The 14097-nt window shown below is 51.6% G+C and overlaps 2 protein-coding genes across 2 annotated transcripts; both read left to right on the top strand.

Annotated features, from left to right (window-relative positions):
* Positions 1-207: 207 nt before the first annotated feature.
* Positions 208-4314, top strand: RhiXN_06299 (ribosomal protein S8e; the record flags this gene model as incomplete). The annotated part of the gene is made up of 15 exons (XM_043326115.1): positions 208-357; positions 406-488; positions 536-579; positions 633-847; positions 914-1014; positions 1064-1121; positions 1185-2241; positions 2288-2485; positions 2536-2568; positions 2618-2959; positions 3441-3679; positions 3738-3842; positions 3901-4018; positions 4077-4201; positions 4267-4314. 15 exons carry the CDS (start codon positions 208-210, stop codon positions 4312-4314), a joined length of 2916 nt encoding a protein of 971 aa, XP_043181547.1.
* A 766-nt stretch (positions 4315-5080) lies between these two features.
* Positions 5081-14037, top strand: RhiXN_06298 (non-structural maintenance of chromosome element 4; the record flags this gene model as incomplete). The annotated part of the gene is made up of 24 exons (XM_043326114.1): positions 5081-5163; positions 5212-5332; positions 5404-5790; positions 5835-5949; positions 6000-7194; positions 7297-7956; positions 8095-8551; positions 8641-8995; positions 9469-9684; positions 9745-9825; positions 9879-10039; positions 10128-10247; positions 10311-10367; positions 10432-10591; positions 10642-10733; positions 10790-10878; positions 11191-11532; positions 11596-11637; positions 11688-12211; positions 12254-12432; positions 12498-12953; positions 13051-13195; positions 13254-13558; positions 13588-14037. The coding sequence occupies 24 exons, from the start codon at positions 5081-5083 to the stop codon at positions 14035-14037; spliced, it is 6792 nt and encodes a 2263-aa protein (XP_043181546.1).
* Positions 14038-14097: the final 60 nt, after the last annotated feature.

The raw sequence follows: 14097 nt of genomic DNA, 5'->3' as shown, positions 1-14097 counted from the left end.
TGATATCTAGCATTAGATTAACTACCTTTATTGAACTATCAGGCCAATGACAAGAACGCAAATCCCAATAAAACACCCCGACTTCAAGCCAAATGACCAAACAAATCCACACGAAGCGAAGGGCATTGATAACAAGTGGCTTTGAGTAAGCCCGAGGCCGTTTTTTGTTGGTCAAGTCTCCCATCGGACTTGCGACTATGACATGAGATGGTGGTTGATTTGGGCACCAAGTTGAAACGACCGCCCCTGAAGTTCCATGTTGACAGCATGTGGGTTTTGAGTAAGATCACACTTCTTGTCCACCACCACAACTGTCTTCGGCTATCCTCTTTTAGTGCATTATTGATATACCCAATGGTAAGACATATTTTGATCGCTAAATATTATATCTCAACATTTCACCAGCCTCCAGATCTTGCTTGTGCTGTTCACGCCCGTGGTATGATAGGCAATGACCTACGACAAGCGCTTAATAAATGCGGAGCTATGTGTGTTACTTTACTTCCCATACGCTCATTATCCTGACTATCTACAGACGCCAGATTCACTATTTTATTAATGAACGAGGTGAACGAGAAGGTAGTTAAATCATTACTGTTCTGAAAGTCTGGGCGCTAAAGCATGACTCTCAGCATTCATAACGTTCAAGTTCAAGAGCGACGCTGTCTACGCCAAAACCAAACACAGCTTTGGAGACGTTCAGATATTTGGAATTGTTGACGATTTTTGGAAGAACCGTTATATCGAGTCCCAGAATGCAGATCCCGAAAAGAGCGGCTTCCAACAGATCAACGACTACGACACGTTTATGCCTCACCCCATCGTTCGGGCCACTCCGGCACCGGCAGTAAGCACAGTTTCTATTGACACGGTGTCATAGATTTAACGTGATTTAACATTGGGTGTTTGGCAGGGTGATGATCATATCTCTGATCCGGCTGGGTTTGTTGTTCATGTCGAAGGAGAAGTGCATGGTACACCTGCGGACAATAAATTCGCTAGGTTTGGCCCTGTGTGAGTAATCTCGATGTTCTTGCCCATGCATTGACTAATACTTGTAAAGTCGACAAATTCTTCGCTTTGGAGCTACCAGTGGACGACCCCACGGCAAGTGCTTCATGGTGGGCTCTTCCTAAAAGTACATAAACTGACAACTCCTACCCACAGCATTTATAGTGTTCGAGACACGACTTGGAGCAGCTGCAGCCCGGAACCAGGGTCACATCGACCAACTGCCGATTGATGCCTTGAGCCGCTCGGAATGGATGATGAAAAAGTATCGTGAGCTTATCCAACAGGATCACCCATTTAACAATGGCTCGGGCCCTTCCGATCAATTTTCCGATGTACCGCGTAGCCCCAGGAGCCCGCGTCGTACACAACCCGTGGTTTACGAACGTAACTCTTGGACTAGGGAATCTGATACTGGACGTGCACCACGGGGCCCACCACCATATAACCCTCCGCCACCTCCTCGGACCCGAGCACCTGACACTTCTCCTCGCCTCCGACATGAGCCTCCTAGACACGAACCACGACCTTACCCAGATGATGGTAGGGCTCTAGCTGGTCGTCCATTGTACCGTGATGAACCCCGTATGCCTGTGGATCGCCCGTCCTCACAGTCGTACCCACTTAGCGGAAATCCAAGCCGGGAATCAATTGGGTGGAAGGATAGTCGGGACTACCCACCGCCTTCAGGATACGAACGGGAACGTATGACTCCACCTGGATATACGACCTCTGACCCTCGCTATGATCCACCACTTCCGCCAAGTCGAGCTCGGGAATATGATGATCGAGCCACACGCCCTCCGCGTGAGAGCAGTAGATACTCGCCTTATCCCCCACCTCGCTCGGCAGCTGGGCCTTACCCCCCGCCTCGTGAGCGTGTGCCTCTTTCGCCTGGTCCTGGCTATCCCCCACCTCCGCCTATGCAAGTGGACGACGTCCCAAGGCGTGAGCGTGCTCTAAGTAATGACTCCCGTCGGATAGGCAGTTCTCGGAGTATGGAAGCACCTCACCCACCCAAAACACTCAGTCCGACCGCCACATCCGAGGAGGCCCTCAACACATTGAAGTTTATGCGTGATATGCAATGCCAGCCTGGCCAATATCTTATCGCTGCCGAGAAGGAGCCTCGTTTTGCGGATGCTGAGGCGCTCGCGTTGGAAGGAATCAAAGGTTCGAACACGTTCTCTCTCTTTTGGATTATCGCTTGCTCCTCCCTCTGGACTTCAAGTGGGTAATAGTTGAATGGATAACTAAGTTGCGGTGTGCTTTACAGTGGCAATATCAACATCTCGACCTTCCGAGGCCGCCCCACTTTACTTGTTTTTGGCTCGTTTACAAGGCGAACGGTTCAAGACTGAGAGAAATCCTGCGCTTGTCCTTCGTTTGGCTCGGGATGTAGTGCTTAACTTGGATGAGGCGAGTGCATTGAGTCGGCAGCCGCTCGAGTCTGCTATGCAGAGCCTTAGGCAAGGTACGATTATCATCTATCCAATGCGCATCCATTCTAACTTGCGCACGCAGAAATGTGGGCGTATACCAGGAGCAGGACATCTGGTATGTTTCTAAGCGTACCAAAATCGAATATATACTAATATGCCAGTAGACGCCGATGTGGAAATGCTCGACATCCCCCGGTCCGGAGAAGACCCCAACGCTCAAATCCAGCGCCTAATGGACAAACTCAGGCGCGCGCGGGACGATATGAGACGCATTGAGGACGACCTTGATCACGAACGACGTGAACGTCGCAGGCTCCAGGGACAACTCGCTGATGCGCAGGAGAGTCTAAGTCGCACGAGCCGTGCAGCAAAAAATGACGTGGAAGACTTAAAAAAGGCCAATGAGCGACATGTGGAGCGGATCGTGGAATTGGAACGTCAGCTAGAGAAGAGGAATTCGACTGCGGCCCCGACTGTTAACGGTGGGGATACGTCCATGGCTGACGGTGGGCATCAACAGATTGATTCCAAGGAAGCGGTCAAGACAAGTTGATTAATACAAAAGAGATATCCAACATTTACAGGACATCGTTTTGCTTTGCTATAATCCTGCTTTTATCTACAAGCACATTTCTCTCCAACCCTATTCATGTAACCTGCTGTGTGTATGAGCTTTTTGTTTGTTTGTGGAAATTAGCAATCGGTCTAGAATAAAATATTTGCGTTGATGGTACTTGGTAGTCCCAGCTAGATAAGCGCCCAAGCCACCGGACTTCCGTTGGAACGGATTCAATTTGTGTTTGGGCGACTTCTAGGACCTCAAGCTCGACAAAACAAAATGGGTGAGTAGGGATGGTGTATGCTACATATACGTCGTCGAAACGTGTGCTTACCATGACCTCACGCATATCTTTATATTGGGACACATGAACAGGTGAGATCTACTCATTCCATTTGAGTTGATCCTCATCTCACCACTCCACACAGGTATCTCCCGCAGCTCGCGTCACAAACGCTCCGCAACCGGTGCTCAGCGCCCCCACTACCGCAAAAAGAGAAAATTCGAGCTCGGTCGTCAGGCTGCTAGCACCAAGCTCGGACCTAAGCGGGTGCACACTGTGCGCGTGCGCGGTGGAAACTTGAAGTACCGTGCGCTCCGTCTTGAGAGCGGAAACTTTGCTTGGGGATCTGAGCAGACTACGAGGAAGACTCGTATCATCGGTGTCGTGAGTATTTACATGGATTACATTCATCAGAATTGGTTCGATGATGATCGGGGAAAAGGTATACAATGCATCGAACAACGAGCTTGTTCGTACCAACACACTTGTGAAGAGTGCGATCATCCAGGTTGATGCTACGCCTTTCCGTCAATGGTACGAGGCGCACGTACGTAACATTTCGTTTGCCGCTCGTTTTGGTTGGGGGACTTATGCTCTTTGAATAGTACGCTCAGCCTGTGACGAAGAAGGGTGCCAAGACTGCCCCTGCCGAGGGTGCCGCTGCTACCGAGGAAACGAAAAAGTCCAAGCACGTCTTGCGTACTCTGGAGCAGCGCAAGAAGGGTGGGTCCAGTCTGTTTGAATGGTTTTAAGCGCCCGGCTCATTTTTGAATGCATGTAGTTGCGAAGATCGACCCTCTCCTCGAGACTCAATTCGCTGCTGGCCGTCTCTATGCGGCTATTTCCAGCCGACCAGGCCAGTCTGGTCGTGCTGATGGGTACATTCTTGAGGGCCGTGAACTTGAAGTAAGTGTTTTTTTTTTTTTATTATGGTCCTTTTTGTTTGAAACTGACCGAGGATTTCGCCGTAGTTCTACCTCAGGAAGTTGCGTACGGGCAAGCAGAAGCACGCACAGTAAATAAATCCTATCCTTTTGTTGGTGGTCTACACCGTTTGTATCGTTTTTGTTACTGCTGCATGCACCATGTTATATGCTCAATGTCATCCTGTTCCTGATATGAAAACCTTTCTTGCCTTGCCTTGTACCCGGGGCCGGTTCGTAGCCGGAAGAATTGGACGGATTAGGATGATAACCGGGCGAAGTGCCCCTAAATATGCGTGAGGGATAATAGCCGGGTGACGCTGTGTGATGTGGACAAGTGTACGTACGATTAAGGGATGTTCTGTTCATCTCGAAGGGGGGGAGAAGATCTAGAGCATGCCTCAGCTGACTGACGTGTGGTGATCGTGCGATACACTGGGCCTGGCGTGCCGACCAAGCAGTGCAACCCGTTACAATAGGCGCGTGCAACAATAGTCCAGTGAAGAGAGAAAGCGATCGGGTTCCAAGGCAGCACGGTGAAACATAGGATTCAGCCCACGGTTAGGTTAGGCAGTTGACGCTTTGGCTGGGTGGTTGAAACAAAAAGCACTGTTCGTATTGTATTGAATGAATCAGGCGACGATATGCAATTCCGGGCTTTCAAACGTTGAATTTGTCACGCGTGAGGAGTGGGAGATCCTAATCTGGATGGGACTCGGACACAAACAATCCAAGACATCTCGGCCAACCACCCAAGTTTGAACGACCACATCGCCTCTCTCTCGCCGCCTCGCTCGTCCGGGGCTGGCACTGTACATTTTATCATCTTTTATTTCTCTTTATTATTTGCGGATTGGTCAGGATGGCTCCGAAAAAGATTAGTTGGCAGAGGACGGTTGCGACCATGCAGGCGCAGGATTTGGCGCGGGATGACGACTTTTTGAGGTACGCGATGGAGAATAGGGAAAATAAACGAAGCTAATTGCCCCTTAGCCATATTCTGGTCGACACACTTGCGTCTGACCGGCCGCTGGGAGTACATAAAATGGACCCAACACGGCCATTACCCGAGTGCGACTCGCGGGATATTCTGCGCATCGTCCGCAAGTTGGCGGTTCCCCAGCCGGGAAAGGGGAAATTCCTGCTTACAAACTCGTCGAACCTGCGGTGGATGCACTATTGGAGCTTACCCCCGTGCGAGATTATCTAAAGAAAAAGACGCAGCGGCAGATCAACTGTTTTGCGACCCATGCTTCCCGCTACTTTGAGCTCTATCTCCCCAATGGCCAGATCGAAATCGCCTCGACGTCGCGTTATACGTGGAAGACAGGCAAGTCGGAGCTGTGTGTATTGGCAACTCAGCCGCTAGGGGCTGCCGCGGGCACTCTGATCAGCTCCGAGTTCAAGGGCCAGAAGATCCACGAGCTCAAGGGTAGTATCGCCGATCTTACCAACAAGGAAGATGACGAACTCAGGCGAAGCAGCGGCTCGGCATCACGCGACTTTAGTGTCATTTACAGCCATCAGAAGGGGTGCAATCAGCTCTTTCTTGGTCCAGCCCGCTTTGTCAATGTGAGTTTCGTGTGAAATATAAACATCGTCTAATCCAATTCTAGCACGATTGTAATCCCAATGCCGAGTTGTTTCGTGATGGCAAATACATTACCTTTCGGGTTTTGAGACCTATACCTGTGGGTGAGGAGATTACTGCATCGTATGGGCCAGATTACTGTCGGTATTGTTTATTGTCTTGGGGCTTGCTCTTGCTCATTCCATTCTAGTCGGCAAGCAGAACAAACACTGCCTGTGTGCGACATGTGAGGGAGCTGGTCGTGGAGGATATGCCCCACCGGGCACTTACCCCGAAACCAGCGATTCCGAACGCGAGAAGGAATTTCTCAAGCGGCAGCAGAAACAGCAAGCAGAGGATGCCAATCCCAGCTCAGACGCACAACCCACCGACACTCCTGACCAACCTAGCCCTTCCAAGGACCCAAGCGCTCTTACTGGAACGACCAACACCCCCCTGCCCCCACGCCGTACCATTGTACCATTGGTCGCTGTGCCCTCCGGAGTAGAAGACACAGCCGAGGGGGATCACGAGACGACGTCATACGGTGACACAGATGCCGAAATCGTCGATGTTAGCGACAGTGAACATGAACCCGAACCCAATACTGATATTGAACTCGACGATGGCCGGGAAACAGACGCTGGGCCGTTGGGAGCCGAAGAAACCGATGCCCCCATGGATATCTCTGACGATTCGGATATGGACTCCCCACCTCGCGTTAAGATTTCGCTTAACCCTAGTTCGCCGCCACTCTCCCCTCGTCCGACGTCACGACTCACCCTGGCGGACATGCTCAATGCCGACCCAGACGCTCAGCTATCTAGGTTGAAGCTCCGAGCGAGAAACTCGGACACGAGTAGTGCACCCTTGTCATTGAATATCCCTGTCCCTGTAAAGGATCCAGTACCGCATGGACCTGCTAAACGAACTAGGGCAAGTGTGTTGTCGACTCCGACAGATAGCGCCGCATCCACACCTTCACCCTCTGTCCCGCCAGAAGCGGTATCTAGGCGTTCCTCCTCCCGTCTGAACCCGGCCAAGGAGAAGGAGAAGTCTGCTGGCGCTAGTGCCGCTACCGCTCAGGGCCAGTTTCCTACCCCACCACTATCAGATGAAGGCGCCACTCGATCGCTTCGCTCTCGTGCATCTGCTCTCACTGCTCCTGGCCCCAATGCCTCGGCCCAGCCCCAACCCCAAGCTCAGCAACCCACAGCCCGAGTCACTCGTCGTGCATTCCTTAAACCTGCTGCCCCACGCCGAACGTCTACTCCGACTACTGTTCAACCTCGTCCAGAAAAGAAAGTAGCACGTAAAGGAAAAGATTGTCAAATCTGTTTTGCGAGTTTACCTAAACCCAACAAGGACGATCCGCTCCCTCTACGATCGAGGATAAAGTGCTTTCGGTGGGTTGCATACATTCTTTTTACAACAACCCCCTCCCGACTGCCTTGCTCAATCAGTAACTGTATAGAAACTTACGTATTTGTTTGTATGGTCTAATTTAGATGCGATCGACATTATGCGATTTTCGGCGTTGATTGGCCTAAGCGGTTCGTGGTTGGCGCCGCGGCTGCGTCGATCGAGGAAGAGTCTGACGAGGAACAAGAGTCTGACGACCAGTCTGTCAAGCCAAATAGCAAGAAACGACCGGCGCCTGAATCCGATAGCGAGAATGAGCGAGAGCGGAAGAAGAGGCATGCAGAAAGACAGGCCAGGTGGGAGGCCAAGGAGGCGAAACGCCAGAGGAAGATGGAGAAGGCTGCGAGGCGGGAGGAAAAGGCGAGAAGGAGGGAGGAAAAGGCAAAGAAAGGGAGGAGAGGATCAAGAGGAGGGAGGAAGGGAGAGGCTCGAAGTTGTCTATGCTGGGATTGCGGATTTGATCAAGGATACGTTTGGTGGAGAGATCGGGGTCGAGGGCGAGGACGGCAAGGAGCATGTGCAGCCTCGAGAGTCGAGGTTGAGTGGTCCAGGTGGAAGGGGAATCTTCGGTTGAGCTCGAGGTTGTCGACGTCTCTGGGGAAGTGGAAGAGGAGGAAGGGCAGAGTGGACTTCGAGTCGTGCTCGTACCGCCTCGAAATCGGTTATTCCTCAAAACCCCAACCCGCATGCATTTGGCCGGATCCCACGATTGGTTTACCAGGACGATCCAATACTCGAGGGACGCCGTGATACGGGCTCAAGGTCGGCCGAGTCGAGCCCAGTTAGTGTACGGGTCATGTCGAGTCCTGACCAGTCAAAGGTTGAATCGAGTCCACGAGTGCCAAGACAGGGTCGAATCCCACTAATACGAAGGTCTGGGCTAGTCCTGTGAGCTCAAAGGAGAGCAGGGTGGCTCTGGTGGGTGGAATGAGTCGACCTTTTGGGAACGATTCGATTCGAACCCTTCCAAGCGATGGAATCCGGACGCCCCCCGCAAGCGACCTAGAGAGCGATTCCGACGACGCTGGCTCGGAATGGGACTCGGATTGCCATCCCTCGGACCCAGATGCACGAAGTGTCGCTTCTCCTACCAGACATCGAACGACCTTGCCCTCGCCGCCTCATTCCGATATTGGCCACGACCCAGACGACTGCGCAGATGGCGACTTTCCGCTCCGCACAATGGGCATGTGGAAACTTTGGACCCCATTGGCTGGGGCGTGCCGACGGGGTGTGGACGAGGTTGTCGGACAGGCCAAGCAACTTGTTGCTGAATTGGATAGTGACGATGAAGGATGGGGGAGCGCTCTGTCCGAGGCGTCGGTTGAAGAAGTCGAACAGGTGATTGGACCTGCGGCCCCTCCCAAGTATACATATACGACTTGGAATCGGTCCTTGTTAGGCTCCAAAGGCGAGCGCTAGTCTCCAAGTGCCGGGTTGTGGGTGACGAATATACGGGGATCGATGATAATGATCTAGAGGTCGTTCCTTCCTCTGCCCGACAGCACGTTATCGCTCGTCCCGTTCGTCCAACCGCTCTATCGGATTTTCCGGCTCTTGCAAGACGCGAAACGATATCGTTTGGCTTCCCGGACGATCATACGGACCGTCCGGTACCTCATCCTGACACTTGGGTTGATCCTCTTCCTGCACGACAGCTCCCATACTTTAAGAAGACACTTACAGTGCCCACCCTCACGATCACAACCGCTGCCAAGCGCGAAGCTTCGTATCGACCGTTCACTCCTGAGAGCCTACCTGGCCCAAGCAAGAGTCCTACGCCAGGTGATGGAAACAAGGAAAAGGGGAAGAAGAGGGCTATTAGATGATCGATTTGATTTTCCGGTACTCTTCTTTACCTTGGAGCAAAGATACGTAGTCAGCATGTAATCCTACCTAGTTCGTTTTTTTCCCTTTCATTTCTTCTGTTTTGTTTGCACGGTATGGGGACATATATACATCTTGCGGGACTCGGTATTATGATTCTGTTTGTTCTCACATTTTATTCTCTTTTTTCATTTTCTTTTATGCTCTCGACTTCTGCCCTGCATCGGTATACTCCATTTGTCCAGTAATGTACTATCCTCACTATATGACCTCATTACGCTGTGTTGTTGGATTCAAATTCGCCGCTTGTTTGTTTACGACACAAACAATCTGCATTTGATCGGACGCGGTCCCTGGATGAAATACGCGCCGCAGAGAGAGGCTTGAGCCGAGCCACCACACCCTTGAATCAAATCATGCCGCGATCGCAGGCCACGGGTCGAAACAGACACGAATCCGACGAGGACATGGGCGATATAGACTGGAGCCAAACTCAGCGCAAGACGCAAACCCAGACGCAAAAGGGCAAGGAGCGGGCGACGCACGATGGAGGGACAAGAACTTTCTGACGTACGATCCGGATATGCCAGAGAGCGCGAAGCGCGAGGTTAGGGTTGCCTACAGGCAACTTATGGATGCTACTATTGGTGAGTTTTGGGTTATGGTTTGGGGAGTGAATTGGTATTAAGTTTTCTGGATTTGAGTAGAGCATGGTAAGGATGCGAAGCATATTAGTATGGATGATATGAGACAGGCTTTGACCAGGGCGAACGATGCGTTCAGCAGAGGTACAGGCGCTTTCATCGTACCTTAAATAGCAGGAACTAAAGTTGTATTATAGTCAAGGGACCGTCGGAAGCTATACTCGATAGCCACCTCCTGCTCAATTTCGCCTCACTGACCACCCAAAAGGCTAAATCTCTTAAACACGATGCGGGTGGATTCGACGACCAAGACTTTGTTGCTCAACTAGTTACGTTCCTGGGTGGTCGACGTGCAGATGTCCAGCCTGAGCAGGACGACGATGAGGATTAGATGGACCCCAGTGGTTAGCGTGGAGCAAGTTGACGCCCAAGATCATGGCGCGTAGCAAGGCTGCACCCGCTATGGATTTTATGCTAGGACCATTGTCGTTGAGCAGAAGAAGCGTCAGGCGACACAACGCGCTAAGCTTGATAAGAATAAGAAAGAGGAAGTCAAACCCGAGGAGGTGTCCCCTGCGCTCCCCCTGCGCTGAATCTTGGGTGTTGAATTGGCCTCTTTGGGGGTATAGCTCGCAGCCGAGGACTTGAAACGATCCGAAAATGAGACGAGCGAAAATATCAAGCTGGTAAGCGACTTGTGGGTGTGCGCGTGACCGCCGATAGTCAAGCACCTGAACCTTTTCTCTACAGGTATATCGAAGGCTGGAACAATGTCAAAGGATCAACTTTTTCAAGTTTGTGATCAACCCGACTAGTTTCGGACAATCGGTCGAAAATATGTTCTATGTTTCGTTTATGATACGCGATGCCAAGATTGCGTTCGAGGTCGTCGATGATGAGCCGTTTATTTGTGAGCAAGTCTTAATTTGTCTCGTTTTGTGGTCTAAAGGGTTGTTTTAGACGCATGTGACCCTCCGGATCAAAACGACTATGCTGAGGGCGGGATTCAGAAACGACAGTTGGTCATGGAACTGGACGTGGCGACGTGGAAGGTTAGTGCCCTTTTCAAGGCCCTGTTTGGTCCCGGCTAATGTGCATGTATTTCCAGCGGGCGATTGAAGTATTCAATATCACAGAGTCTGTCATTCCGACTCGCGACTACTCGAAGAACATGCAACCTCCAGGCAAGAAGGGCTGGTACTAGTTCCTGGGCGCATTAACTATTCGTTCTTGGCCAATTTCGATTTCGATGTTTCCATTTAATTTATTTGTGCATAGCAATTACTTTACCGTATCAGTACACGTTTTATCTTTGTTTTTCTTTGCGACTGTGTATCGCCACCGAAACAAGGTTATGTTAGCTAATCAGGGTTCGTTTTAGCTTCGGAACTTTGACCAAGCCCATGTATAAATCAGAAGCCGGGACAAGGTCGTCTGACTCTCCTCTCCGGCTGCTACAAATCACAAAGTTACAACACGTTTATGCCCATATCTACCCAGTTTTAACAGCCTAATCCTCCTCACGCTCTTTACGATGACACCGAACGCAGACCTTCATTCACCCCCACATGCCCCTGTTCATCTCAGCAGCGCTGGATGCTCCTCTACAACTCCTTCATCTCCGGTCGTTGGCCCATTTGGCCAATGGGGAGAGCAGACTGAAGCTCTGCGCTCGTTTGGTATGGGCTCATTTGTGAACAAGGCCAAGGCCATGCTTCGTGGCAAGCGGCACAGCTACCAGTGGGCCGGCACCTCCGATCTTCGAGCAGACAAAGATCTCTCCCGTCCGGCTGCTCCTCGCCAGTCCACTCTCCCCTCCATACCTCTCCCATCTACTTTTGGTGGATTTTCGTGAGTTTGCTCATCTCTCTGCGCTATACCATCAAACTCTAATCGCCAATTCATCCGCTATAGCCGTCGCCCGACACGAAGGAGGAACGGCGGCTCGGTTCAAATGTTGGTCTTTACCCCTCTTGATTTCGTCACAGCTAACCCGCTGGCCTCAGTTCATCCCCAACACTCATTTCTGGCCCCACGTTTGGCTGGGAGCCATCTTTTGGTGGAGAAGACGTTTGGCCTCTTGACACGGAAGCGGACATCAACCGAGAATTTGTCCATATTCGGAGTTCCAGATCGCACAACTATGAGCGCCGCAGTTCTTTACCTGCAGGGATTGACGGACATGCCAAATCCGACAGGTATTCTCGCTCCATGTCGGCTTCTACCCTCGTGCCACCCGACACATCATACCTCACAGTCGGCCCGCCAAGAGCTGGCTCCGTGCCGAACCTGCGGGAGTGTGGCAGCACAGATTTTGCTTCGAGCATTGATATTCCTTCTGAATATGGTGGTGTATGCTCGAGCCCGTGCATGATGGATGGTCTGGAATTGGGGGTGTCGGATACCATGGCTGCCATTAGCGAGGCTGGGTTATTGGATAGTTTGGAGTCGGAGGTTCTTGAGGAGGATGCCGAACGGCTCCGTGAAGCTTTGGCCAACATGTTCCCGATGGTTGGAGTCCAGACTGAAGGTGAGCGGGGTATTTTCATTTCAACTCATTCTTGTGCTGAAGTCCGGCAAAATCTCCCCACAGATGCAACGAGTTTTGCCGATAGGTCACACGGCACCATCGATGAATCCCTTGATGGCTCAAACTCACCCCTTTACCCTTTGCACACTCAAGAACGAGATGAGCTTGGCCAACTTCAGCCTACTCCGGAATCTGCCAGTGAACTTACACTGTCGACCAATGTAACGCATTCTCTTGGGTGCCCCAGGACTCATGGCAGTCCTCATGGTCAAATTCGCTTTACCAGCTCGACATCCAATCTTTTGGAGGCCCTCAGGAAGTGGAGATCACATCAAACGACTTCTGTGCTCCAGAACTGGGTGTCACGACTGAACTGAAGACAGATCTTTCTCGGCCAATCTTGAAGCCTTTACATATCGAGAATGTGGCGCCTCGGAACATGCTTCATGTCCCTTCGTCCGCTCCACCAAAAGTTCCCGCACGTTCGCCTTCTCGTCCGAACCTTGCGCAAAGAGCACACAGTTCGCCAGCCACTGTTACCTTGCAAACTACGCCTTTACGGGCCCCGTTGCAACCATGTACGCCTGACTTGGCTCTCAATACCTCCACGCTGTCGAGGCGGGGCTCTGGAAGCAGTTTCCGAACGGAACGATCGCGCAAGACTGCTCGGTCGTTTGGGGCTGATGTTCGGTCTGGCCGCCCACCAACACTATGCCTGTTCCAAACCCGTCCCGGACAAACAGTCTGCTACGCAAGGGCAAGGGCAACAATCAATCGCGGCCAGACAAGATCAAGTCCAAGTCGAAATCAATTAAAAAACTAACACCCGCCGATATTAGCAAACCCGTTCGAGTAGAAGCGCCAACGAATGGATTGTCATTCGCGCATCCCCTCCTCGCACTTTGCACCCTCAACGCAGCAATCGAGGTCATCCATCCGACGGTCTGCATATGCGCAGTCGTCTATCTCTAGTAGGCGTTCAGGGTAAGCAAGTCTGCCTCGATGAGATCCAGGATCGTCAAGTCGCCGTCCATCCGATCAGGGTTGACCAATCTGTCTACAAAATCTGGGCTTCGTGCTTCTCAATCGCGTAGTGCACTTCACACCAGGTCGCGGGCCAGACTATATTTCCATGGAGTCAATCCTAAACTATCAACTGCGAATCTGGAGGGGAAATTGCTGCGACCTTCAGCTTCAGCTCGCTCCCTGCCCGAAATCTCAAACGAGAATTCGACACCATTGACCGAAGCCCCTAACCGCCCGCCTAGGTCTCCCGCTCGGCCTCATCCTGAAGACAGGCAGGGTACACGAACGACAAGGAGAACCGACCGGCCCCAAGGACCGAAGGTGCATCTCCCATCGAGTTCACTCTCCAGCTTACCGCTCCCTTTGAAGCTGCTATCGATCGTCGATTCGCGCGATCGAACTTTACGGTCACACCACCACCCACCCCTGGCCTTCACCGATCGCGGACGACCAAGGGGCGACCATCCGGGATGTCTCGCAAGCAAGAGTTGATGGAAGTCCATGCTCTCGCTGCGGGCCTGGGTAACAATGGCACATCGCTTCGTCGCTCACCAACTATAGCTGTTCCTCCAAGGAATCCTGCCGAGTTGCCATGGGCCCAAGGCCAGCCAACTGGATCTAATATTTCACACACAATTTTCATCTCAAGAACAATATGGGCATCTTCCTTGTTGCATTTCGACTCTTTTCTCGTGTCATTATCGAACTCACATGTATTTATCATGGACTGGCCTCATTCTACTCATAGGACCTTTTTAGTGTCGCTCTTGCATAGGATACTACGGCTGTTAATATTGTAGATCATTCCTCATTCGGTACACCACCATCAACTGTTCATCCCTGTGTATCTACTTGCAGCC

The sequence above is a fragment of the Rhizoctonia solani genome, chromosome 7 (genome assembly GCF_016906535.1).
Source record: "Rhizoctonia solani chromosome 7, complete sequence".
In the NCBI taxonomy this organism is placed as follows: domain Eukaryota; kingdom Fungi; phylum Basidiomycota; class Agaricomycetes; order Cantharellales; family Ceratobasidiaceae; genus Rhizoctonia; species Rhizoctonia solani.
The sequence above is the reverse complement of the archived record's forward strand: the minus strand, read 5'-3'. Positions and strand labels throughout refer to the sequence as shown.